The sequence below is a fragment of the Piliocolobus tephrosceles genome, chromosome 21, assembly GCF_002776525.5.
Source record: "Piliocolobus tephrosceles isolate RC106 chromosome 21, ASM277652v3, whole genome shotgun sequence".
NCBI lineage: Eukaryota > Metazoa > Chordata > Mammalia > Primates > Cercopithecidae > Piliocolobus > Piliocolobus tephrosceles.
In genome coordinates, this window is record NC_045454.1 from 45,491,112 (window position 1) to 45,514,669 (window position 23,558).

The 23,558-nt window shown below is 48.3% G+C and overlaps 1 protein-coding gene across 1 annotated transcript in view; it reads left to right on the plus strand.

Moving 5' to 3' along the window:
* The window catches only part of INSR (insulin receptor), a 191,362-nt gene that overhangs the window by 20,232 nt on the left and 147,572 nt on the right, over positions 1–23,558 (plus strand). The window contains exon 2 of the mRNA XM_026455549.2: positions 4,153–4,704. Coding sequence (XP_026311334.1) covers positions 4,153–4,704 — 552 coding nt within the window. The remainder of the gene's footprint in view (positions 1–4,152; positions 4,705–23,558) is intronic.

The window sequence follows — 23,558 nt, forward strand, 5'->3', positions numbered from 1 at the left end:
GGGTTTACGCCATTCTCCTGCCTCAGCCTCCCGAGTAGCTGGGATTACAGGTGCCCGCCACCTCGCCCGGCTAGATTTTTGTATTTTTTAGTAGAGGCGGGGTTTCACCGTGTTAGCCAGGATGGTCTCGATCTCCTGACCTCGTGATCCGCCCGTCTCAGCGTCCCAAAGTGCTGGGATTACAGGCTTGAGCCACTGCGCCCGGCCTTCTCTACATTTTTTTTTTCTTTGAGATGGAGTCTCGCTCTGTCGCCCAGGCTGGAGTGCAGTGATCTTGGCTCACTGCAACCTCCACCTCCCAGGTTCAAGTGATTCTCCTGCCTCAGACTCCTAAGTATCTGGAACTACAGGCGCCTGTCACCACGCCCAGCTAATTGTTTTTTGTATTTTTAATAGAGACGGGGTTTCTCCATGTTGGCCAGGCTGGTCTTGAACTCCTGACCTCAGGTAATCTGCCCGCCTTGGCCTTCCAAAAAGCTGGGATTACAGGCGTGAGCCACGGTGCCCGGCCCATTTCTCTACATTGTTTGCACTTGTAATTGTCACTCTTTTTGGTTTTAGCTATCCTAGTGGGGATAAAGTAGTATCTCTTTGTGGTTTGAATTTGCATTTCCCTAATGTCCAACAGCCAGTTAATCTTTGTTGTTGTTGTTGTTGTTGTTTTGAGACAGAGGCTTGCTCTGTCGCCCAGGCTGGAGTGCAGTGGCGTGATCTTAGCTCATTGCAAGCTCCACCTCCCGGGTTCACACCATTCTCCTGCCTCAGCCTCACGAGTAGCTGGAACTACAGGCACCCGCCACCAGGCCCAGCTAATTTTTTTGTATTTTTTAGTAAGAGACGGGTTTCAACGTGTTAGCCAGGATGGTCTTGATCTCCTGACCTCGTGATCCACCCATCTTGGCCTCCCAAAGTGCTGGGATTACAGGCGTGAGCCACCATCCCCAGCCGTTGTGTTTTTTTAAATCGAGACAAGGTCTCACTCTGTTGCCCAAGCTGGAGTGCAGTGGTATGATCATAGCTCGCTGTAACCTCCTGTTCCTGGACCCAAGTGATCCTCCTGTCTCAGCCTCCCAAGTAGCTGGAACTACAAGCACATGCTACCATGCCTGGATATTTATATATATATATATATATATTCAGAGACGGAGTCTTGCTCTGTCGCCCAGGCTGGAGTGCAGTGGCACAGTCTCGGCTCACTGCAAGCTCTGCCTCCCAGGTTCATGCTTCTCCTGCCTCAGCCTCCCGAGTAGCTGGGACTACAGGCGCCCGCCACCATGCCTGGCTAATTTTTTTGTATTTTTCGTAGAGACAGGTTTTCACCATGTTAACCAGGATGGTCTCAATCTCCTGACCTCGTGATCTGCCCGCCTCAGCCTCCCAAAGTGCTGGGATTACAGGTGTGAGCCACTGTGCCTGGCCCATGCCTGGATATTTAATTATTATTATTTCTTTTTTAGAGTTGGGGTCTTGCTATGTTGCCCAGGCTGACTTTGAACTCCTGGCTTTAATCGATTCTCCCACTGTGGCCTCCCAGACTGCTGGGATTACAGGCAGGAGCCACTGTGCCCAGCCCTAGTTAACCTTTGAATGCATATTCATGTCTGATTTTGGTTCTGCCATAGCCTGGGAAGGCTGGCGGGCAAGTGTTCTTTGTACCTGCAGTGTGTGTGTGTGTGTGTGTGTGTGTGTGTGTGTGTATGAGAAAGAGAGAGAGAGAGAGAAAGAGAGAGAAAGAGAAATGAAATATAGTGTGGGACTCAGGGCTGAGAAGCCCAGGGCTATGGCCCAATCTAAGACTAGGATGCCAGCCAGGCATGGTGGCTGATTGCCGGCCAGGCATGGTGGCTCATGCCTGTAATCCCAGCACTTTGGGAGGCCGAGGCGGGTGGTTCACGAGGTCAAGAGATCGCGACCATCCTGGTCAACATGGTGAAATCCCAGCTCTACTAAAAATACAAAAATTAGCCGGGCATGGTGTTGGACACTACTCGGGAGGCTGAAGCAGGAAAATCACTTGAACCCAGGAGGTGGAGGTTGCAGGGAGCCAAGATCATGGCACTGCACTTCAGCCTGGGCAACAGAACGAGACTCCATGTCAAAACAACAACAACAACAACAACAACAACAACAACAACCACCACCACCACCACCACCAACCCCATAAGAATTTCATAGAAACAATGAGTGATTTTTTTTTTAGGGTAAGTATGTCCCAAACATCGCATGGGATATACTTATCCTAAAAAAGGTTTTATTGCTTATCTGAAATTCAGATTCAACCGGGCATCCTCCATTTTTATTTGCTAAGTCTGGCAATCCTGCCAGTCGCTGGTGAGTTGCGTGTCCTTGAGTGATGGCCTTCGCCCCTTGGAGCTTCAGTTTTCTCATCTGTGGGATAGGGACAGAGCTTGCTGGGAGGCGTCAGTGGCACACAGGGTCCTGTCATATCTCTGGATGTGGAAGCCGTTGATGTGACTGTGACTGGGAGCCTCAGACTGGGGTTGTTGGGTCCTTGACTAGGAGGGGTAGGGGGCTAGAACTGGCACCCTTGTCCCCTTGAAGCTGCCTCTCAGCCTGAGCGTGGTCCCTGCAGGGTTCCTGAGGGTGGAGGTTATTCCATAGTTGTGTACTGGGGCTTTCCTCCAACTTCCTAGCAAGCGACTGTATGTGTGTGTGTGCGTGTGTTTTCCTGGCTTAGCCTAATCCATTTGCTGCATGAAATGTGATTCAAAATTATTGCTACTTTGTTTTTCCCATTTGTTTGCTTTTGCTGTTTTTTTTTGTTGTTGTTGTTGTTGTTTTTCTAATTTGTGCTTCTTTTGTGGGCAATTCTCAGGGTGGATTTTCTTTTTTAAGAGGATTTACTATTCTTTAGAACAATCGGTTTTCCTCAAAGATGTTGATGGAAGGTTTAGTGTTTTGGAACAAAATAAGCAGGAGTTTTATAGTGAGCGTCATATTCTAGGTACTGAGGATTGTGGTGTGTGTGTTGGGGAGACGGTGTGTGTGTGTGTGTGTGTTGGCAGACAGAAGCCATCTGAAGAGTTTGATTTTGAAAAATGTCAACTCAAGTGTAAGGGACACAAGGAGGAGAAACACCCAAATAGGTATGCTGAGGAAAGGAAATCAGGGAAGACTGCCTGGAGGAGGAGGCAGCATTTGAACTGGATATCTTGAAGCATGATGGGCTGGATTTAGAAATAGGGAGCTAAGGTCCAAAGCACTTCCCCAGCCAAAAGATAGACTAGCCTAGAGATGCCTAGAGATGACTGTTATATGTTTGGAGGAATAGACAACAGCAGCAGCAACAACAACAAACAACAAAATAGCTGACATTAATGCAGCACTTGCTATGTTTCAGGCACTGTTAGAGTGCTTGCGCTGAGTTGTTTCACTTCTTCTTCCACATAAGCCATGTTACAGAGGAGGATAGGAGTCTTGGAGTTGTGCAGGAGTGGCGGGCAGGCCTGTTTAGTGGGTGCAGGGGATGAAGGGGCAGAATCTTGAGGGGAGTGCAGGGTGATAGGGAGCCATGGAGGGCATTGGGGCCTGGGAGGGACCGCCTTCAGGAGAATGAGAACTCAGGGTGTTTGTGCAATGGAGATCGGGCTCCCTGGGAAGCTCTCACCACACCCAGGTAAAAGGTAATTAGGTCTTGATTGCAGGCCAGGAGAGCAGTCCGGGAAGGAAAGTCAGCCAGCGAGGTGGGAGGATTGACGAAACAAATACATTCAGCTTTCCTTGCCCCATTTCTGACGCGGGCACCTTTATCCCCGTAAATCATCTCCTGAAGATCTTCAGTGTTGACGCACTGGAGACAGTTTCCCTTTCGCCTTCTGCACCTGTCGTGTTACTCAATCCCCTGTAATCCCATTGTCCCGATTGCATCATTTCAGGGGTGATGATTTTAAGGATTTTAACAGGGCTTGCCAAAAGAATTATTTTCTTGGCCTTTTGAAAGTCATTACTTAGGCGTGGGCACTTTACAGAGAACGCCACTCATCCCGGCCGGCTGCAGGGTTTACAGGGCCCGGGATGAAAACACAGGGCCCAGGTTTCATGTCCATGAGGCCGGCTCTGCCCCGATCCTTCTGACGCATCCACCGTGTGTCTGCTCACCTGTCTTTGCTTACTGTTCATTTTCTCTTCTAGTGTGTCCCGGCATGGATATCCGGAATAACCTCACCAGGTTACACGAGCTGGAGAATTGCTCTGTCATCGAAGGACACTTGCAGATACTCTTGATGTTCAAAACGAGGCCCGAAGATTTCCGAGATCTCAGTTTCCCCAAACTCATAATGATCACTGATTACTTGCTGCTCTTCCGGGTCTATGGGCTTGAGAGCCTGAAGGACCTGTTCCCCAACCTCACGGTCATCCGGGGATCACGACTGTTCTTTAACTACGCGTTGGTCATATTCGAGATGGTTCACCTCAAGGAACTCGGCCTCTACAACCTAATGAACATCACTCGGGGTTCTGTCCGCATCGAGAAGAACAACGAGCTCTGTTACTTGGCCACTATCGACTGGTCCCGCATCCTGGATTCCGTGGAGGATAATTACATCGTGTTGAACAAAGACGACAATGAGGAGTGCGGAGACATCTGTCCGGGTACAGCGAAGGGCAAGACCAACTGCCCCGCCACCGTCATCAATGGGCAGTTTGTCGAACGGTGTTGGACTCATAGTCACTGCCAGAAAGGTATGCTGGGGATACGGGGTTCTAAGCAGTGTCTAGTGCCTTGTTCTAGAAAGCTTAAAATGTTTCTAGCTTAAAAATGTTAAATGGACATTAGGTAGGGGCCGGGGAACAGTGGGTGGTGGCATTCACTAGCCCAGGGAGTGGCAGACTTTTTCTGTAAAGACTCAGATAGTAGATACTTCAGATTTTGCAGGCCATATGGTCTCTGATGCAACGACTCAATTCTGCCATTGTAGTGGGCAAGCAGCCACAGACACGCATAAACGTGACTGTGGCTTTGTGTCAATAAAACTTTATTTACAAAAACAAGTCGTGGGCCGGATTTTGCTCGAGGACAGCAGTTTGCCACCTCCTGTGCTAGACAGGGAATGTTCTTCTTGCTTGGGAGAGGAAAAGGAGTGGAAAACTATAGATTTGTTTTTTTTTTTTTAAATAGTTTAGTTCTTATCTGATTATAGAAGTGATATTGCTTATAATAGACATTTGGAAAAAGAAACGTGTAAACGAAAAAACATTCATCTTATTCCACAATGCATGTCGCTGAGAGTACTTTATTGGGGGTTGTTCCTTCTAGTGGTCTTCAGGAATCTGTTGTGTCTGCTAAAGGTTTCCTTAACCATTCCTGTTATTGGGTATTAAGATGATTTCCAGACTGGGTGCGGTGGCTCACACCTGTAATCTCAGCATTTTGGGAGGCTGAGGAGGGTGGACCACTTGAGGTCAGGAGTTTGAGACCAGCCTGACCAACATGGTGAAACCCTGTCTCTACTAAAAATACAAAATTAGCCAGGGCGTGGCGGTGCACGCCTGTAGTCCCAGCTACTTGGGAGGCTGAGGCAGGAGAATCACTTGATCTTGGGAGGTGGAGGTTGCAGTGAGCCGAGATTGCGCCATTTTGCACTCCACCCTGGGCAACCAGAGCAAAACTCCGTCTCAAAAAAAAGATGATTTCGGCTGGGTGCGGTGGCTTACGTCTGTAATCCCAGCACTTTGGGAGGCTGAGGCGGGTGGATCACGAGGTCAGGAGTTCAAGACCAGCCTGGCCAAGATGGTGAAATCCCATCTCTACTAAAAATACAAAAAAATTAGCCGGGCGTGGTGGCAGGCGCCTGTAATCCCAGCTACTCCGGAGGTTGAGGCAGAGAATTGCTTAAACCTGGAGGGGCGGAGGTTGCAGTGAGCCGAGATCGCACCACTGCACTCCAGTCTGGGCGACAGAGGGAGACGCCATCTCAAAAAAAAAAAGGTGATTTCTAGTTTTCACAAAGAGAGTGATGAACATTTTAGAATCAGAGCTTTATCTAGCAGTTATTTCTTTAGGCTTGCTTTCCAGAAGTGAAATTTCTGGGTCAGAGGCTCTTGGTGCAGATTGCCAAATGGTGTTCCGGAAACATTGTACCAACGGCTGCTCCTCCTAGCTTTGGAGGAGAGGGAACACCTTGGCCAGCTTTGAGTGTTATTTGAAAGATCTTTCATAATTTACTGCGGGAGGGAGGAGCTGATGTGTTGTCATTGTTTCTATTTGCATTTCTTTGATTGCTGTCGGGGCTGAACCTTTTAAAACATGTTTATTTGTCATTTGAGTTTTCTCTTCCTGTTCATATCCTTTGCCCATTTGTCTTTTAGTACCTCAGTAGCTTTTGCAAAGTTAATCTGTATGTGGTTTTCATCAATGAAGGCTACTAACCCTTTGCCAGTTGCATTTTATTGTTTTTGTTGTTGTTCAGTGGTTTAAATGCCCTGGGATTTGTTTTGCTGGAGAAGCTTAAAATGTTTATGGAGTTCAGAGCTGGATTTCTGTGTGCCACTTCTGTACTTTACACTTAGAAAGTCTTCCTCTACCCATGAAAGGTTTTTTTTTCCTCTACATTTTATATTTTAATTGAGTTTTATTTTTTTTGAGACAGAGTTTCACTCTTGTTGTTCAGACTGGACTGTGATGGTGTGATCTCGGCTCACTGCAACCTCCGCCTCCCGGGTTCAAGCGATTCTCCTGCCTCAGCCTCCTGAGTAGCTGGGATTACAGGCACCCACCACCATGCCCAGCTAATTTTTGTATTGTTAGGAGAGACGAGGTTTCACTACGTTGACCAGGCTGGTCTCGAACTCTCAGGTGATCCACCCACTTCGGCCTCCCAAAGTGCTGGGATTACAGGCGTGAGCCACCATGCCCAGCCTATATTTTAATTATTATCATCTAAAAAAATTCAGCCTCACTGCTTGTGATCTGTTTGTGTGATTCAACGGGTGTTTCTTTTCTCTTCCAAATAGCTAATTGGGGGCCTCAGACAGCTATTGATTATAGAAATCTACCTCTTTGCCATTGCTCTGGGGTCTGTTTCTGATGTGTCCGTAGATTTGCCTCTCCATGCCACAGAGCCGTGACTGTTCTGATCATGGTAGTTTTATCATGTTTTCATGCTCAAGGAGGCAGTTCCACACACACACGTTACTGGTTTGTTGTTTCATGGACTTCTTTTCATGTTTTCCTGGGAAGAACTAGGGAACATGTGATGGAGGTGGGAAGAAGTTAAGTAGGTGGCTTGAGGGTTGTATCACAAAAGATAGAAGGGAGGGGAGAAAGGAGGATCTTCTTATCTGAGCCCAATGCTCTGGGGAAGCCACCCAGAGTGAGTGAGTCCTTAAATAAATCTAAGTAGAATCCTTGGAATTGTCTGTGAGGACTCCCTTGGAGCCTGTAGGATGAATCCTTCCGTGGTACACGTTGGATGGTTGGAAATGGGGAGTGGGAGGGTTGGAAAAAGAAGATGGGGTAGTGAAGGGAGGTGGGAGAGGGGACCATTATTATTGTACTGTGGAAAAATCCTGAGAACATTGTAGGTCGGGGCAAGGAGAAGCTAAACTATGACCAGAGAGGTTACTTAACTTGCCTAGGGCCACACAGCTAATAAAAGACAGAACTAGGGTTTGTGCCAAATTTATGCAAGACATACACCAAAATAAAAGCTATGATTTTTGGGGGGAGTGGGAAGGATGTCCCCTCTGTTTAGAAACAAGTGAGCTGCTTCTAACTGGGACACCAGGGGAAACAGTGAACATTCTTTTATTCTGTTACTGAGTTTTCCAAATGTAGGTGCTTGTTTGAAATGCCCTAGGCTTGCCCGTCTTGAGATATAATTTAAGACATTCCTCTATGGGTTTATTTTTGGATCCGTTTTAGACAAGATATCCAGAATGGTGTTATCTGCGATTGAGTCTCCTGCTCCCTGATGGGTTTTTGGTTGCAGTTGTCGTTTGTTTGTTTTTGAGACAGAGTCTTGCTCTGTCACCCAGGCTGGAGTACAGTGGCGTGATCTCGGCTCACTGCAACCGCCGCCTCCCAGGTTCAAGCAATTCTCCTGCCTCAGCCTCCCAAGTAACTGCGATTACAGGTGCCACCACATCCGGCTACTTTTCTTTCTTTCTTTTTTTTTTGTGAGACAGAATTTCACTCTTATTGCCCAGGCTGGAGTACAATGGCATGATTTTGGCTCACCGCAACCTCTGCCTCCCGGATTCAAGTGATTCTTCTGCCTCAGCCTCCTGCGTAGCTGGGATTACAGGCTTGTACCACCATGCCCGGCTAATTTTGTATTTTTAGTAGAGACGGGATTTCTCCATGTTGGCCAGACTGGTCTCAAACTCCCGACCTCAGGTGATCCGCCCACCTTGGCCTCCCAAAGTGCTGGAATTCCAGGGGTGAGCCACCGCTCCTGGCCAACACCCAGCTAAGTTTTGTATATGTTGTAGAGACAGGGTTTGGCCATGTTGGTCAGGCTGGCCTCAAACTTCTGAGCTCAAGCAATCCTCCCGCCTCGGCTTCCCAAAGTGCTAGGATTACATGCGCTGGCCAGTGTGCCTGGCCGTGCCTGGCTGTGCCTGATGTTTTAAGTGAATTAAAAATCGCTTTGCTACTAAGAACCAGGCTTCTTGCGTCCAGGAGGTCGAGGCTGCTCTGAGCCCTGTTCATGCCACTGAGCTCCAGCCTGGGTGACAAAGCGAGACTCTATCTCAAAAACAAAAGAAAACAAAAACAAAAATGAACACAAAAGAGTGAAAAGAACCAGGGTTGTTTTTCCAGTGCTGGCGGGGTTTTGTCACCCAACGAAGGTGCGACTAACACTTCCCGGGGTACCATGTTCCTGGCATGTGGTGTGTGTCTCAGCCACCCGTTTAGTAGCAATATCCCTAGGGGGTCTGCCGTGTCCTGATAATAATGTCAAGAAATGATTGTTTTTTGAACTGTGGCCCCTGTCTTTGGAGAGCAACTCAGCTTCAGCTTTCTTTCCCTTCCTCAATTTCTTTTATTGTGGTAAAATACACATAGAATACATTTGCCATTTTAACCTTTTTTTTTTTTTTCTGAGACGGCGTCTCGCTCTGTCACCCAGGCTGGAGTGCAGTGGCCGGATCTCAGCTCACTACAAGCTCCGCCTCCTGGGTTTACGCCATTCTCCTGCCTCAGCCTCCGGAGTAGCTGGGTCTACAGGCACCTGCCACCTCGCCCGGCTAGGTTTTTTTTTGTATTTTTTAGTAGAGACGGGGTTTCACCGTGTTAGCCAGGATGGTCTCGATCTCCTGATCTCGTGATCCGCCCGCCTCGGCCTCCCAAAGTGCTGGGATTACAGGCTTGAGCCACCGCGCCTGACCTTTTTTTTTTTTGAGATGGAGTCTTGCTCTGTCACCTAGGCTGGGGGGCAGTGGTGGGATCTCGGCTCACTGCAACCTCTGCCTCCTGGATTCAGGTGATCTCCTGCTTCAGCCTTCCAAGTGGCCGGGACTTATACAGGCACCGGCCACCACGCCCGGCTAAGTTTTGTATTTTCAGGACAGAGGGGGCTTTGCCACGTTGGCCAGGATGGTCTCAAACCCCTGGCCTCAAGCGATACACCCACCTCAGCCTTGCACAGTGCTGGGATTACAGGTGTGTGTCACCGTGCCTGGCCCCATCTTAACCATCTTAAGTACACAGTTCAGCGGCAGTAAGCACGTTCACGTGGTTTTGCAATCAATACCACCACCATCTCCCAAACTGTCTCATCCTCCCAAACTGAAACTCTGTCCCCATGAAATGCTCACTCCACCATCTCCCACTCCCAGCCCCTGGCACCTACCATTCCTATTTTCTGTCTCTATGAATGTGATGACTCTAGGGACTTCCTGTGAGTGGAATCAGACAGGATTTGTCCTTTTGTGCCTGGCTTATTTCACTGAGTACGATGTCCTCAAGGTTCATCCACGTGATAGCCTGTGTCGGAAATTCTTTCCTTTTTAAGGCTGAATCACGTCCATTGTATGGAGGGAGCACATTTTGCCTGTTCATTCATCCATCCACGGGCACTGGGTTCCTTTCACATTTCTGCCGTTGTGAATCAGGGCTGCTGCCGTTTACACATCTAGCTTTTCAATGCCTGCATTAACCTTGTTGCTGAGGCTTTAGGAGACTTATTTATTTATTTTTTGAGATGGAGTTTTGCTCCCATTGCCCAGGCTGGAGTGCAACCGTGCGATCTCAGCTCACTGCAACCTCTGCCTCCTGGGTTCAAGCGATTCTCCTGCCTCAGCCTCCCATGTAGCTGGGATTATGGGCACCTGCCACCATGCCCAGTTAATTTTTTGTATTTTTAGTAGAGATGGGGGTCTCACCATGTTGGCCAGGCTGGTCTCGAACTCCTGACCTCAGGTGACCCACCCACCTCAGCCTCTCAATGTGCTAGGATTACAGGCAGGAGCCACCTCGCCCAGCCTTCAGAGGCTTATTTAATGTCTGATGGGAATTTTTTTTTTTTTTTTTGAGACGGAGTCTCGCTCTGTAGCCCAGGCTGGAGTGCAGTGGCGTGATCTTGGCTCACTGCAAACACCACCTCCTGGGTTCACGCCATTCTTCTGCCTCAGCCTCCTGAGTAGCTGGGACTACAGGCGCCTGCCACCACGCCCGGCTAATTTTTTAGTATTTTTAGTAGAGACGGAGTTTCATCATGTTAACCAGGATGGTCTCAGTCTCCTGACCTCGTGATCCGCCCGCCTCGTCCTCCTGAAGTGCTGAGATTACAGGCGTGAGCCACCGTGCCCTGCCGTGATGGGATTTTGGAATGCACAATAGATTGAACCTTCAGAGGATACTCCCCTGTCTTAGGTGACAGAAATGGGCTGGAGAAAACTATCCATCAACCCCTCTTTTCCCCCAGAGTCTTCTCAGATCCTTCCGTGAACATCTGTAATTGCTGTTTTTGTCTTCCACGCTTGGCAGCTTCTGGAAGCATCAGGGGAATGGATCAACATTTAGGATGAAGATGCTGGTTTGTCCTTTGGACCTAGTTTAAGCAATTCTGAGCAACATACACCCCTTCTTCTATCTGTCCCTTAAGCAGTGATGCTTTTTACAGAAAGACCAAAGGAAGGCTTTCAATGGTTAAGGGGGCCGGGTGTGGAGGCCCCACACCTGTAATCCCAGCACTTTGGGGGGCTGAGGTGGGCAGATCTCTTGAGGTCAGGAGTTCGAGACCAGCCTGGCCAACATAGTGAAACCCTGTCTCTACTAAAAATATGAAAATTAGCCAGGGGTGGTGGCAGGCACCTGTAATCCCAGCTAGTCAGGAGGCTGAGGCAGGAGAATCACTCGAACCCAGGAGGCAGAGGTTGAAGTGAGCCGAGATCGTGCCATTGCACTCTAACCTGGGTGACCGAGTGAAACTCTGTTTTTTTTTTTTTTTTAAAAAAAAAAAAAAAAAATGGTTAGGGGAATTAAAAGAAAAAAAAAAAAAAAAAAAACACATGGCATGTGCTAATAATCCATAGCCTGGACAGGACACCCTCTCTCCATTATCCTGCGATGGATTTGGGGTGAAGATACCAGAATAGGTCCAATGCACGAAGCCCTGCGTGGGAGGAGTGGAGACGGGGTGTATGCAGCTCGTTTATTGACTGCCTACTAGGTATCATGTTCTGGGGCACTCAGAGCATAGGAAGAGAGCCAGCCTTTGCCTCCTCAGAGCAGCCAGTCTAGTGGCAAATGCAGATCTTCACGATCAAACCAAGTATCCTCAGAGGAGTGGGAGCGTTAGAGGGAGATCTACATTAGTTCAACCAGCTGGGCACTGTGGCTCACACTTGTAATGCCAGCACTTTGGGAGGCTGAGGAGGGCAGATTGCTTGAGCTCAGCAGTTCAAGACCAGCCTGGGCAACATGGGGAAACCCCATCTCTACAAAAAATACAAAAATTAGCCAGGCATGGTGGCAGGTGCCTGTAATCCCAGCTACTTGGAAGGCTGAGGTGGGAGGATCGCATGGGCCGGGGGGTGGAGGTTGCAGTGAACTGAGGTCGCACCACTGCACTCCATCCTGGGCGACAGAGTGAGACTCGGTGACACTCTGTCTTTAAAAAAAAACAGAAGTTCCTGGAGGTGGGCAGCACCGGCTTCCAGTCTTGTTTTACCATTGACTGGTCACAAGCTGGCTCAAGCCTCACTTTCTCCATCTGAGAAATGGGGGTCATTATGGGACCTGCTTCTTAGGGTGGTGGTTTGGGGATGAAATGAAATGGTGCACGGGGAGGCACTTAACCCAGCCTCGGGTGCTCCGTGAGTGTTCTGGAAGCTTCCAGTAAGTAAGGACCATGGGCCCACCCAATCTGGGCAGACTAGCTTCCAGGTGAATATCTACCAGGGCTCAGCCTCATTTCTGACTTTGGTTTTGAGGCAGGCAGAGGAACGTACATCTTGTGACCTGCTGATGAGGGATGGGTGCCACACCTCCAGCCCCGGAGGGAAGACCACCCTGATTTTCGGGTGCCAACAGCGTGGGATGCTCTGGAAATTCTCAGCTCTGGGCATTTCGAGGGGACCAGAAGCCGCAGGGTTTGCCTGACCAGCTGCTTTAGCCAAACCCACTGGCATTTTCTTTCTGGGAGGTCACCCCAGCTGCTTACTGCCGGCCAGAGGGGTGGGTGAGGTCGGGACATGCTGGGTGCCAGGGAAACCAGCCCGAGATGCCACATATGGACGTCGGCACCAAAGCAGGAGGCGGAGGCTGAAAGCAGCAAATCCCTCCTCCCTGGGTCTGAGATTACAGCTCTGAGTCAAAGTCTCTGAAAGTGTAGTATTCTGCCTACCACATTAAATATCATGTATTTAAATGTACTAGTTTAAATGCATGCTCTTGGAGGGTTTGATTTTTGGCAGAATTTTTAGCTGCCTATGGAAACTCTCTGCTTTTTTCTTCTTCTTCCATTTAAAAAGCTTGCCTTGACAGTTTATTTTTTTGCATTTTTATTTAGTTTTTAATATTTTTAAAAATTGAGATGGGAGTCTTGCTATGTTGTCCAGGCCGGTCTCAAACTCCTGGGCTCAAAGGAATTCCCCCACCTCAGCCTCTCAAAGTGCTGGGATTACAGGTGTGAGCCGCCATGCTGGGCTTACCTTGATTTTTTTTCTTTCTTTTTTTTTTTTTTTTTTGAGACAGAGTCTTGCCCTGTTGTCCAGGCTGGAGTGCAGTGGCATGATCTCAGCTCACTGCAACCTCTGCCTCCTGGGTTCAAGCGATTCTCCTGCCTTAACCTCCTGAGTAGCTGGGATTACAGGCATGTGCCACCATGCCTGGCTAATTTTTGTATTTTTAGTAGAGATGGGGTTTCGCCATGTTGCCTAGGCTGGTCTCGAACTCTTGGCCTCAAGTGATCTGCCTGCCTTGGCCTACCAAAGTGCTGGGATTACAGGTGTGAGCCACCACTCTGGGCTTGGTATTTTAACAACCGAAATTGTCTTTGCAGCAAATGCTGATTTCATGCCAGCCATGGTTCTAGGTGCTTTGATTAGGATATTGCATCCCATCTTCCCAACAATCTGAGTTATGACTGAGGCCACAAAGGCTTTGAGACGTTAAGCAACTTCCATTTCCAACACCGCCCCTCCCCACCACCACCCCACTGTGCGCGCGCGCACACACAGACACACACACACAGACACAGACACACACATGCACACAGACACACACACAGACACACACACAGACACACAGACACACACACAGACACACATAGACACACACAGACACACAGGCACACAGACACACACACATGCACACAAACACACAGCTACACACACACACGGGCAGTAAGTAGTGGAGACGAGATTTGAACCTGGGTATTCTGGATCAGAATCCAAGCTCCTTACCATTATGTCTTATAGATGTCATTGGGCGAAGTTGGTGAAATGCAGGAAACTGTAAAAAGAAAGGAAGGAAGGAGGGAAGAAAGAAAAGAAAAGGAAGGAAGAAGGAAGGAAGAAAGAAAAGGAAAGAAGGAAGGAAGGAGGGTGGGAAGGAAAGAAGGAGGGAAGGAGAAAGGAAGGAAGGAGAAAGGAAGGAGGGAAGGAGAAAGGAAAGGAATGAAGGAAGGAAGGAGGAAAGGAAGGAGGGAAGGAAGGAAGAAAGGGAGGGAGGGAGGGAAGAAAGGAAGGAAAGAAGGAAAAGAAACTGGAGAGGAAATCTAGAATTTGCCCCTGCCAACATGCTTGTTGCCTCTTCTTATCAGCCTTCTCATTCTGTCTTGACTTAGGGCCCCTCCCGTCAGACTAAGCTCCCCCGAAAGGCAGGGACTTTGTTGTATCTCAAGCACCTGTCTAGTACCTGGCTCACAGTTGACAAACAATGACATCCTTAACACTCATCAATAGCTAGTGTTTATTGAGCACTTACTATGTGCTAAGCAATGCCTTAGGGGATCCGACCACAGCCTATGAGGGTTTGTTACCCTCATTTTATGGAAGAGGGAACTGAGGCATGGGTAGGAATTAAGAGACTTGCTCTAGGAGACCTAGCTGGGGAATGGTTTGACTTCAGACTTGTCTGACGTAAGACCTTTGTCCAGTGATCAGCAAACTATGACCCGTGGGCCAAATCCAGCCCGCCAGCTGCTATTTTTGTATGACCTATGAGCTAAGAATTTTTCATTTTATTTTTATTTTTAGAGATGGGGTCTCACTCTGTCGCCCAGGCTGGAGTGCTGTGGGATGACCATAGGTCACTGCAACCTCAGCCTCCTGGGTAGCTGGAACCACAGGCATGCACCACCATGCCCAGCTAATTTCTTTTTACTTTTTTGGTAGAGATGGGGTCTTGCTATGTTGCCCAGGCTAGTCTCAGACAGTTGAGTTCAAGCAATCCTCCTGCCTTGGCCTCCCAAAGTGCTGGGACTATAGGCGTGAGCCATAGTGCTTGCTTGGCTTAAGACTGCTTTTTCACATTTTTGGCCAAGCGTGGTGGCCAATGCCTGTAATCTCAGCACCTTGGGAGGCCGAAGCGGGCGGATCACTCGAGGCCAGGAGTTCGAGACCAGCCTGGCCAACATGGAGAAACCCCATCTCTACTAAAAAAAAGTACAAAATTTAGCTGAGCGTGGTGGCAGGCACCTGTAATCCCAGCTACTCAGGAGGCTGAGGCAGGAGAATCACCTGAACCTGGGAGGTGGAGGTTGCAATGAGTGGAGACTGCGCCACTGCACTCCAGCCTGGGCGACAGGGCGAGACTCCGTCTCTCTATATGAGCTGGACATGCAGGGATAGAGGCTGTTTCAGTGGAACTTGGGAGCACCACGGCCTCAGGCCCACAAAGTCCAGCTGCCCTCTGCTGGTACTGACCTTTGCTGGTTCCTTCCTTTCCTTCCTTCCTTTCTTTCCTTTCCTTTCCTTCTTTCCTTCCTTTTTGAGACTCCTCAAAAAAAGAAAAAAAAAAGAAAGGTGAGGTAAAGCATGTAACGCGAATCATGGCCCACTTGAATTTCTCATTCATCTCTCTTCCCTTTTGTGTTGTCAAAGATCTGTTAAAAAAAAAAAAAAATCTAGGAGAGAAACAAACAAACACAAATCACTGTACTGAAAAAAATTCCATAGTAACCATAATTCATTTTTCACTCAGATGATTAGCATTTGTTTTTCTTTCTTTCTTTTTTTTTTTTTTTTTTTGAGCTCTCTGTTTGGGTGGAGGAGTGCAGTAAATGTACAAGGCAAGGCCCCTCTCCACCCGCCTCCCTCCTCCCACCCCGCCTTTCCCCTTCGAGTGAGTCATCAGACCGGTGCGTCTAGACGTGTTTGGAGCAGAGTACTTGGAAATCATGATGTTCTCCAGATAACAGGGAATATTGATAAATTCCCTTGTGGCGATGTTACTGTCGTCCACGCAGAATACAAGAAAGTGTAACGCCTGCACATGGGGATCCAACAAAAAGAAAAAGATAAGGTGGGGGAGGCCGGGCATGGTGGCTCACGCCTGTAATCCCAGCACTTTGGGAAGCCGAGGTGGGTGGATCACCTGAGGTCAGGAGTTCGAGACCACACTGGCCAGCGTGGTGAAACCCCATCTCTACTAAAAATACAAAAATTAGCTGGGTGTGGTGGTGGGCGCCTGTAATCCCAGCTGCTGGGGAGGCTGAGACAGGAGAATCGCTTGGCGGAAGTTGCAGTGAGCCAAGATTGTGCCATTGTACTCCAGCCTGGGCGTCGCAGCGAGACTCTGTCTCAAAAAAAGAAAAAAAAAAAAGGGTGGGGTAGAGCATGTAATGCCAATGATGGCCCACTTGAATTTCTCATTCCTCTTTCTTGCCTTTTAAGTTGTCAAAGATCTTTTTAAAAAAAATCTAGGCGAGAAACAATCACTGTACTGAAAAAAATTCCACAGAAGTTGTAATTCATTTTTCACTCAGATGAGTAGCATTTTTTTTTTTTTTTTCTTTTTGAGACAAGGGCCTCAACTCTGTGGCCCTGGCTGGGGTGCAGTGGCGCAATTTTGGCTCACTGCAGCCTTGACCTCCTGGCTTAGTGATCCTTGTACTTCAGCCTCCCAAGTAGCTGGAAGTCCAGGCACGTACCACCATGCCCGGCTAATTTTTGTATTTTTTTGTAGACGTGGGGTTTCACCATGTTACCCAGGCTGGTCTTGAACTCCTGGGCCCAAGCAGTCCACCTGCTTCAACCTTCAAAGTGGCATTTGTAAAAGAAGAGAGATTGTTCCAGATCGGAGTGGCAGAGACGTGCTTTGGTTTGGGTGTCAAGGATCACAAAGAAAGAGGATGAGGTTGGTACGGTGGGTCACACCTGTAACCCCAGCACTTTGGGAGGCTGAGGCAGAAGGATTGCTTGAACCCAGGAATTTGAGCTCAGCCTGGGCAACATAGCAAGACCCCATCTCTACAAAAAATTTTAAAAAAATTAACCAAGCATAGTGCTGTGTGCCTGTAGTCCTAGCTACTCAGGAGTCTGAGGTAGGAGGCTCGCTTGAGCCTGGGACTTGGAGGCTGCAATGAGCTATGATTAGACCACTGTACTCCAGCCTGGGTAACAGAGTGAGACCCTGTCTCAAAAACAAACAACAAACAAACGAACAAAAACAAAAAGAAAGAAAGAAAAGAAATGAAAAACAAAGACAAGACAAGAAAAAAAAAGAAAAGAGAAGAGAGGGTGAGAGGGGAGGGTATTCGGGTGGATGAAATGGCAAAGACAAGGCCAAGAGGTGTTTTGTGGGAAAGAGGGAAGAGGGTGCCTCATGCTAGGAAGGGAGGCTTGGGCCAGTGCAGAGTCCCTATGGGCTCCAGTGCCATCATGAAGGTCACATGGGGGCTGTGTTCAGGAGGGGCTGTTTCTACCAGTGCTGAGTGGACAGCCTTGCTGAGCCAGGCTTTTTGCTGGGGCCCTGCAGTCCTTGCTGAGTCAGGGAGGAAGTCAAAGTAACTATCAGGTTATATAAACTGGGTGGGCAGAAAGTGCTTTAGTGGGTTCAACGCTACGCTGAAAGATGGTAGACTAGTTGGCCGTGTGGTCACTTGGCTGCCCCACAGATGATGTCTAAATCTTGAGTGGTGAAGATAATGAATTTACAATTCCCATCATTGCCTAGCTTCCTGGAGCCGGTGCGTGCGGGGGCGGGGAGGCTGAGGGCTATCAGTTGAAACTGACCTTTTGGCCCAATCCTTTTGGGAAGAAGGCGGGTAGAGTTAAAATCCATCGTTATGGAAAGGCGGCTTAACTGGTCTGACAAGTTTTTCTTTTTCTCCTTCCTACCTGATATTCAGTGACCAGTTACTTCCCATGTCACCCGACCCTTTGTCAGAATTAAAATCTGTTCTTTGTGACTGAACACCTGAAATGCCCCGGGGAGGACCCAGGGACGTCAGCAAGCGCGTGCGTCAGGCCGGGAGCCCAGGTCCTTCTGTGGTCTGTCTCTCTGAATACGCCTGCGTCAGATAGAACCCTCCATTTCCCAGTAAAGGGAGGTGATGTGTGTGTGTGCTGGAGTTTCAAAATTGTACCCCTTACCCTATCTCCCCTTTCCTCTGTCTTCCCTCTCTGTTTTTTGTTTTGTTGTTGTTTGGTTTTGAGATGGGGTCTTGCTCTGTCACCCAGGCTGCAGTGCAGTGGTGTGATCATAGCTCACTGCAGCCTCAACCTTTTGGGCTCAAGCAATCCTCCAGCCTCAGCCTCTCCAGTAGCTGGAACTACAGGTGCACACCACCACGCCCAGCTAATATTATTTATTTATTTATTTATTTAAGAGATGGAGTCTTGCTATGTTTCCCAGGCTAGTCACAAATTCCTGTCCTGAAGTGACCCTCTTGTTTCAGCCTCCCCATTAGCTGAGACTACAGGTACGCACCACTATGCCTGGCTCATTTTTTTTTTTTTAACTTTTCTTTTTGTGGACATGGGGATTTTGCTATGTTGCCCAGGCTGGTCTTGAACTCTTAGACTCAAGCAATCCTCCCACTTTGGGCTTCCCAAAGTGTTAGGATTACAGGTGTCAGCCACCAGGCTGACCTGTTTGCTCATTTTTTCATTTTCCTTTTTTTTTTTTTTTTCGAGATGGAGCTTTGCTGTGTCACCCAGGCTGGAGTGCAATGGCGCGATCTTGGCTGATGGCAACCTCTGCCTCCCGGGTTCAAGTGATTCTCCTACCTCAGCCTCCTGAATGCTGGAATTACAGGCGCAGGCCACCACACCTGGCTGGTTTTTGTATTTTTTTAGTGAAGACAGGGTTTCACCAGATTGGCCAGGCTAGTCTCAAACTCCTGGCCTCAAGTGATCCACCAGCCTCAGCCCTCCCAAAGTAAAGGGATGACACATGTGAGCCACCACGCTTGGCCTGTTGCTCATTTTTAAATGTAAATGATGTCAAGAGTGGGAAGCAAACAAGAAAGCATTGAAAACATTGGTTGCCTCTGCTCCCTGGTTCCCTGTCATCCTGGGGCCTGAGGAGTAGCTGTAGATTGGGCCACCTTCCCCCAGTCACAGGTTTGGGAAGTGGACTAAGGTCTCTCAACACACTGGACTTAGCATGATTATCAAATTTGCACTGGAGGGGCCAGGCACGGTGGCTCACGCCTATAATCCCAGCACTTTGGGAGGCCCAGGCAGGTGGATCACCTGAGGTCAGGAGCTTGAGACCAGCCTGGCCAACATGGTGAAACCCCGTCTCTACTAAAAATACAAAAATTATCTAGGCCTGGTGGTAGGAACCTGTAATCCCAGCTACTTGAGGGGCTGAAGCAGGAGAATCGCTTGAACCCAGGAGGCGGAGGTTGCAGTGAGTCAAGATCACGTCACTGCACTCCGGCCTGGGTGACGAGAAAAAACTTGTATCAAAAAAAAAAAAAAAAAAAAAAATTACACTGTAGGGCATGTGGTAGGTGAAGCCCACCATTGTCAAGTACCTACCTAGAGGGTTTGGGGTAGAGGGTCCTGTGGCTTCTTTTTTTTTTAAAGACAGAGTCTCACTCTGTCACTAGGCTGGAGTGCAGTGGCACAATCTCAGCTCGCTGCAACCTCCACCTCCCAGGTTCTAAAGGATTCCCCTGCCTCAGCCTCCTGAGTAGCTGGGACTACAGGCACATGCCACCACGCCTGGCTAATTTTTTGTATTTTAGTAGAGATGGGGTTTCACCGTGTTGGCCAGGATGGTCTCGATCTCTTGACCTTGTGATCTGCCCGCCTCGGCCTCCCAAAGTGTTGGGATTACAGGCGTGAGCCACCGCGCCTGGCCATGGCTTCTTTATCCTAGAAGTTTCTTTGCCTCTTGTTTTGTCCCAGGCAAGGAGGGTCTTGGATCTTTAAATGACCCCATGGCTTATTGACTGCAGCCTAGAAAGAATGGTTTTTTAATAGGCTTTATTACCAAGTGTTTCCAAGGGCTCATCTGGGGAAGGAAAACATTCTTACTCAAAGGTCTGATAAGGACGGGCTTTAAAGCGCTGGCAGCTAGTCATGCCGACATGCGGTGTGCGAAGTACTGCGTTGTTTACTGACCACCTGCAAAGCCCGTCAGCTGGTGAACAAGGCTCTTGTCTCAGGCTGCCTCATTGGCGGTGATGACGTTAAGGGTTTCCTCATTTGCAAAGAAATTTACTAACCTAGCAGACAGGTTTGATCCAAAGTGGTCAAGATTCCTTTTCTTTAAATTTGTTTCTTTTTTTTTTTTTGAGATGGAGTCTTGCTCTGTCACCCAGGCTGGAGTGCAGTGGCGTGATCTCAGCTCACTGCAACCTGCTGGGTTCAAGTGATTCTCCTGCCTCAGCCTCCTGAGTAACTGGGATTACAGGTGAACACCACCACGCCTGGCTAATTTTTTGTATTTTGAGTAGAGATGGAGTTTCGTCATGTGGGCCAGAATGCTCTTGAACTCCTGACCTCAAGTGATCCACCTGCCTCGACCTCCCAAAGTGCTGGAATTACAGGCGTGCACCACCACGCACTGGCAAATTTTTGTATTTTCAGTAGAGACAGGGTTTCGCCATGTTGGCCAGGCTGGTCTCGAACTTCTGACCTCAGGTGACGCACCCACCTCATCCACCCAAAGTGCTGCAATTACAGGCATGAGCCACCGTACCTGGGCTATCTTCACTTCTTTCAAAGTTATACCTGGGAGTGGAATCGCTGGGGTTACTTGGTAATTCTATGTTTAATTAATGGAATCAAGGCGTCTTTTTCTTTTTTTTGGTTTTACTTAAAAAAAATTCTATCTTATTATATAAAAAAACCACAGATTCAGAAAGCTGCACAAAACAAATGAATAGCCTAATGGTTCACTCTAACGTGAACACCCTTGTAATCCCTAACTCTGGTTGAGAAATAGTACTTTGCCAGAACAACCCCTCCAAAAGCCATGGTATGGACCACATCCTAGTCACAGCGTTCTTCCCCCAGAGTAGTCACTGTCCTGTCTTTTGTAGACATCACTTCCTTCTTTCTGTATAGTTTTATCACCTAAGTGTGAATCTCTAGACAAACATTTAGCTTTGCCCATTAAAAAAAAATTGATGGCCGGGCATGGTGGCTCATGCCTGTAATCTCAGCACTTTGGGAGGCTAAGGCAGGAGGATCACTTGAGGCCAAGAGTTGGAGACCAGCCTGGACAACATAGTGAGACCCCATCTCTACTAAAAATAAAATAAAAAATGAGCCAAGCGTAGTGGTGCATGCCTGTAGTCCCAGCTACTCGGGAGGCTGAGGTGGGAGGATCGCTTGAGCACAGAAAGTTGAGGCTGCAATGAGCCGAGATCGCATATTGCGCTCTAGCCTGTGTGACAGAGCAAGACCCTGGCTCAAACATAAAGAAATACAATAAAATAAATTGATGTGTTTGTTTGGATCTCTAGCAGTGGTTTTTAACTGAGGATGATTTTGTCTCCCAGGGGACATTTAGCACTGTCTGGAGACATTTTTGGTTGTCACAACTCCAGGGAATGTGTGTGTACTGCTTTCATTGAGCAGATGGAGGCCAGGGATGCTATTCAACATCCTGCAATGCAGAGACAGCCCAGCCACAGAGAATGATCCAGCCCCAAATGTCAATAGTGCTGAGGGGGAGAAACCCTGGTCCACAGGTTCTCCCTCCATCCCTTTCTGTTCCTTACCTTCTCTCTGTTGAAGAGCTAGGCTCTTTGACTTGGGGCGCATTCCCCAGTCTGAGTGTTGCTGATGTACGTTCCTGGGACAGTTCCGCTTGCCCCTCTGAGCTCCACACTCAGAGCTAGGGTCACACTCAGGTTCTACCTCTTGGACTGACTTTATTTAACAAGGAACACTTCAGCATTCTCTGCAGTCAGCTGTTTCAAAGGCGACCGTGCTTGATGCTGTTCGTCTGCACGTGGCTCTGAGGGGTGGTGTGTTCTTTGATTTTTATTCTTTTGCTTTTGTTTTAAAACAAAAAACACAGTTTTTAAAACACAGTTGCCCAAACTCTCATCTTTCTCCCTTCCTTCCCTTCTTCCCTCCCTCCCTTCTTCCCTCCCTCCTTCCATCCTTCCTTCCTTCCTTCCATCCTTCCTTCCTTCCTTCCTTTTTCTTTATTTCCTCCCTTCCTTCCATCTCTCCCTCCCTCCCTTTATCCCTCTCTCTCCTTCCTTCCTTCTTTCCTTCTTTCTCTTTCTTTCTTTTCTTTCCTTCCTTCCTTTTTATTTGTTACTTCCCTTCCCTTTCCCCCTTCCTCCCTCCCTCCTTCTTCCTCTTTCCCTTTCTCCCTCCTCTTTCTTTTTCTCTCTCTTCCTTTCATTTTTCTCCCCTCCCCTCCCTTTCTTCCCCTCCCCTCCTTCCTGTCCCCTCCTTCCTGTCCCCTCCCTTCCCTTTTCTTCCTTTCCTTCTTTTCCCTCCCTCCCCTCCCCTTCCCTTCCCTTTCCTTTCCCTCTTTTTTCTTTCTTTTCTCCTATAACCTCCACCTCTTGGGCTCTAGTGATTCTCCTGCCTCAGCCTCCTGAGTAGCTGGGATTACAGGTGCATGCCACCATGCCCACCTACTTTTTATATTTTTATTAGAGACGGGTTTCACCATGAGGGCCAGGCTGGTCTCGAACTTCTGACCTCAAGTGATCCACCTGCCTCGGCCTCCCAAAGTGCTGGGATTACAGGTGTGAGCCACTGTGCCTAGCCCCAGCTAATTTTTTTAAAATTTATTTTTTGTACAGATGGGGTCTCGCTATATTGTCCAGGCTGGTCTTAAACTCCTGGGCTGAAGCAGTTCTAGCACCCCAGCCTCCCCCAGTTCAATGGGATTACAGGTGTACCCATTTTTTTTTTTTTAACTGGGCAAGACTAAATATTTGTCTAGAGATCCATACCTGAGTGATAAAGCTATGTGGGATTACATCTGAGAATTCTTTTCTGTGGTAAAACAGTGCCGACGGGCCTCCTTCTTCTTAGTGTCTGACAAAGAGGGCACAGACCAAACTTCATAACAAAACTTTGTGTTCTTGACGAAGGCAAGTTTTGCTAAGAAAATTATTTTTATAAGCGAGAAAGGTATGAAGGTTATTTGCAAAGGAATTTTACTCTGGTGAGAAAAAAGCGAGAGGTTTATCTTAGGATTCCTGGTGGTACGGAAGACGGAATGGGCAGAAGACGTCACCACAAATGTCACGGGGAAAGTGATAGCTGAACCTCTGAAAGGAAAGAGGTTCCCAGGGAGGGATGAATTCGATGCAGGAAAAAAGTTAGAGGATGGTCTTAAATTTGCCAATGTAGTTCAGAGGAAGTTGTAATTCTTCACAGACTTTTAGTTTTGAAAGGATGGCTTCAAAAGATACTGGGGGTGAGGGGCATGGATGTGGTAACTCACGCCTGTAATCCCAGCACTTTGGGAGGCCGAGGCGGGTGGATCACCTGAGGTCGGGAGTTCGAGACCAGCCTGACCAACATGGAGAAACCCTGTCTCTACTAAAAATACTAAATTAGCTGGGTGTGGTGGTGTATGTCTGTAATCCCAGCTACTTGGGAGGCTGAGGCAGGAGAATGGCTTGAACCCGGGAGGCGGGGGTTGCAGTGAGCCAAGATTGCACCACTGCACTCCAGCCTGGGCAACGAGAATGAAACTCTGTCTC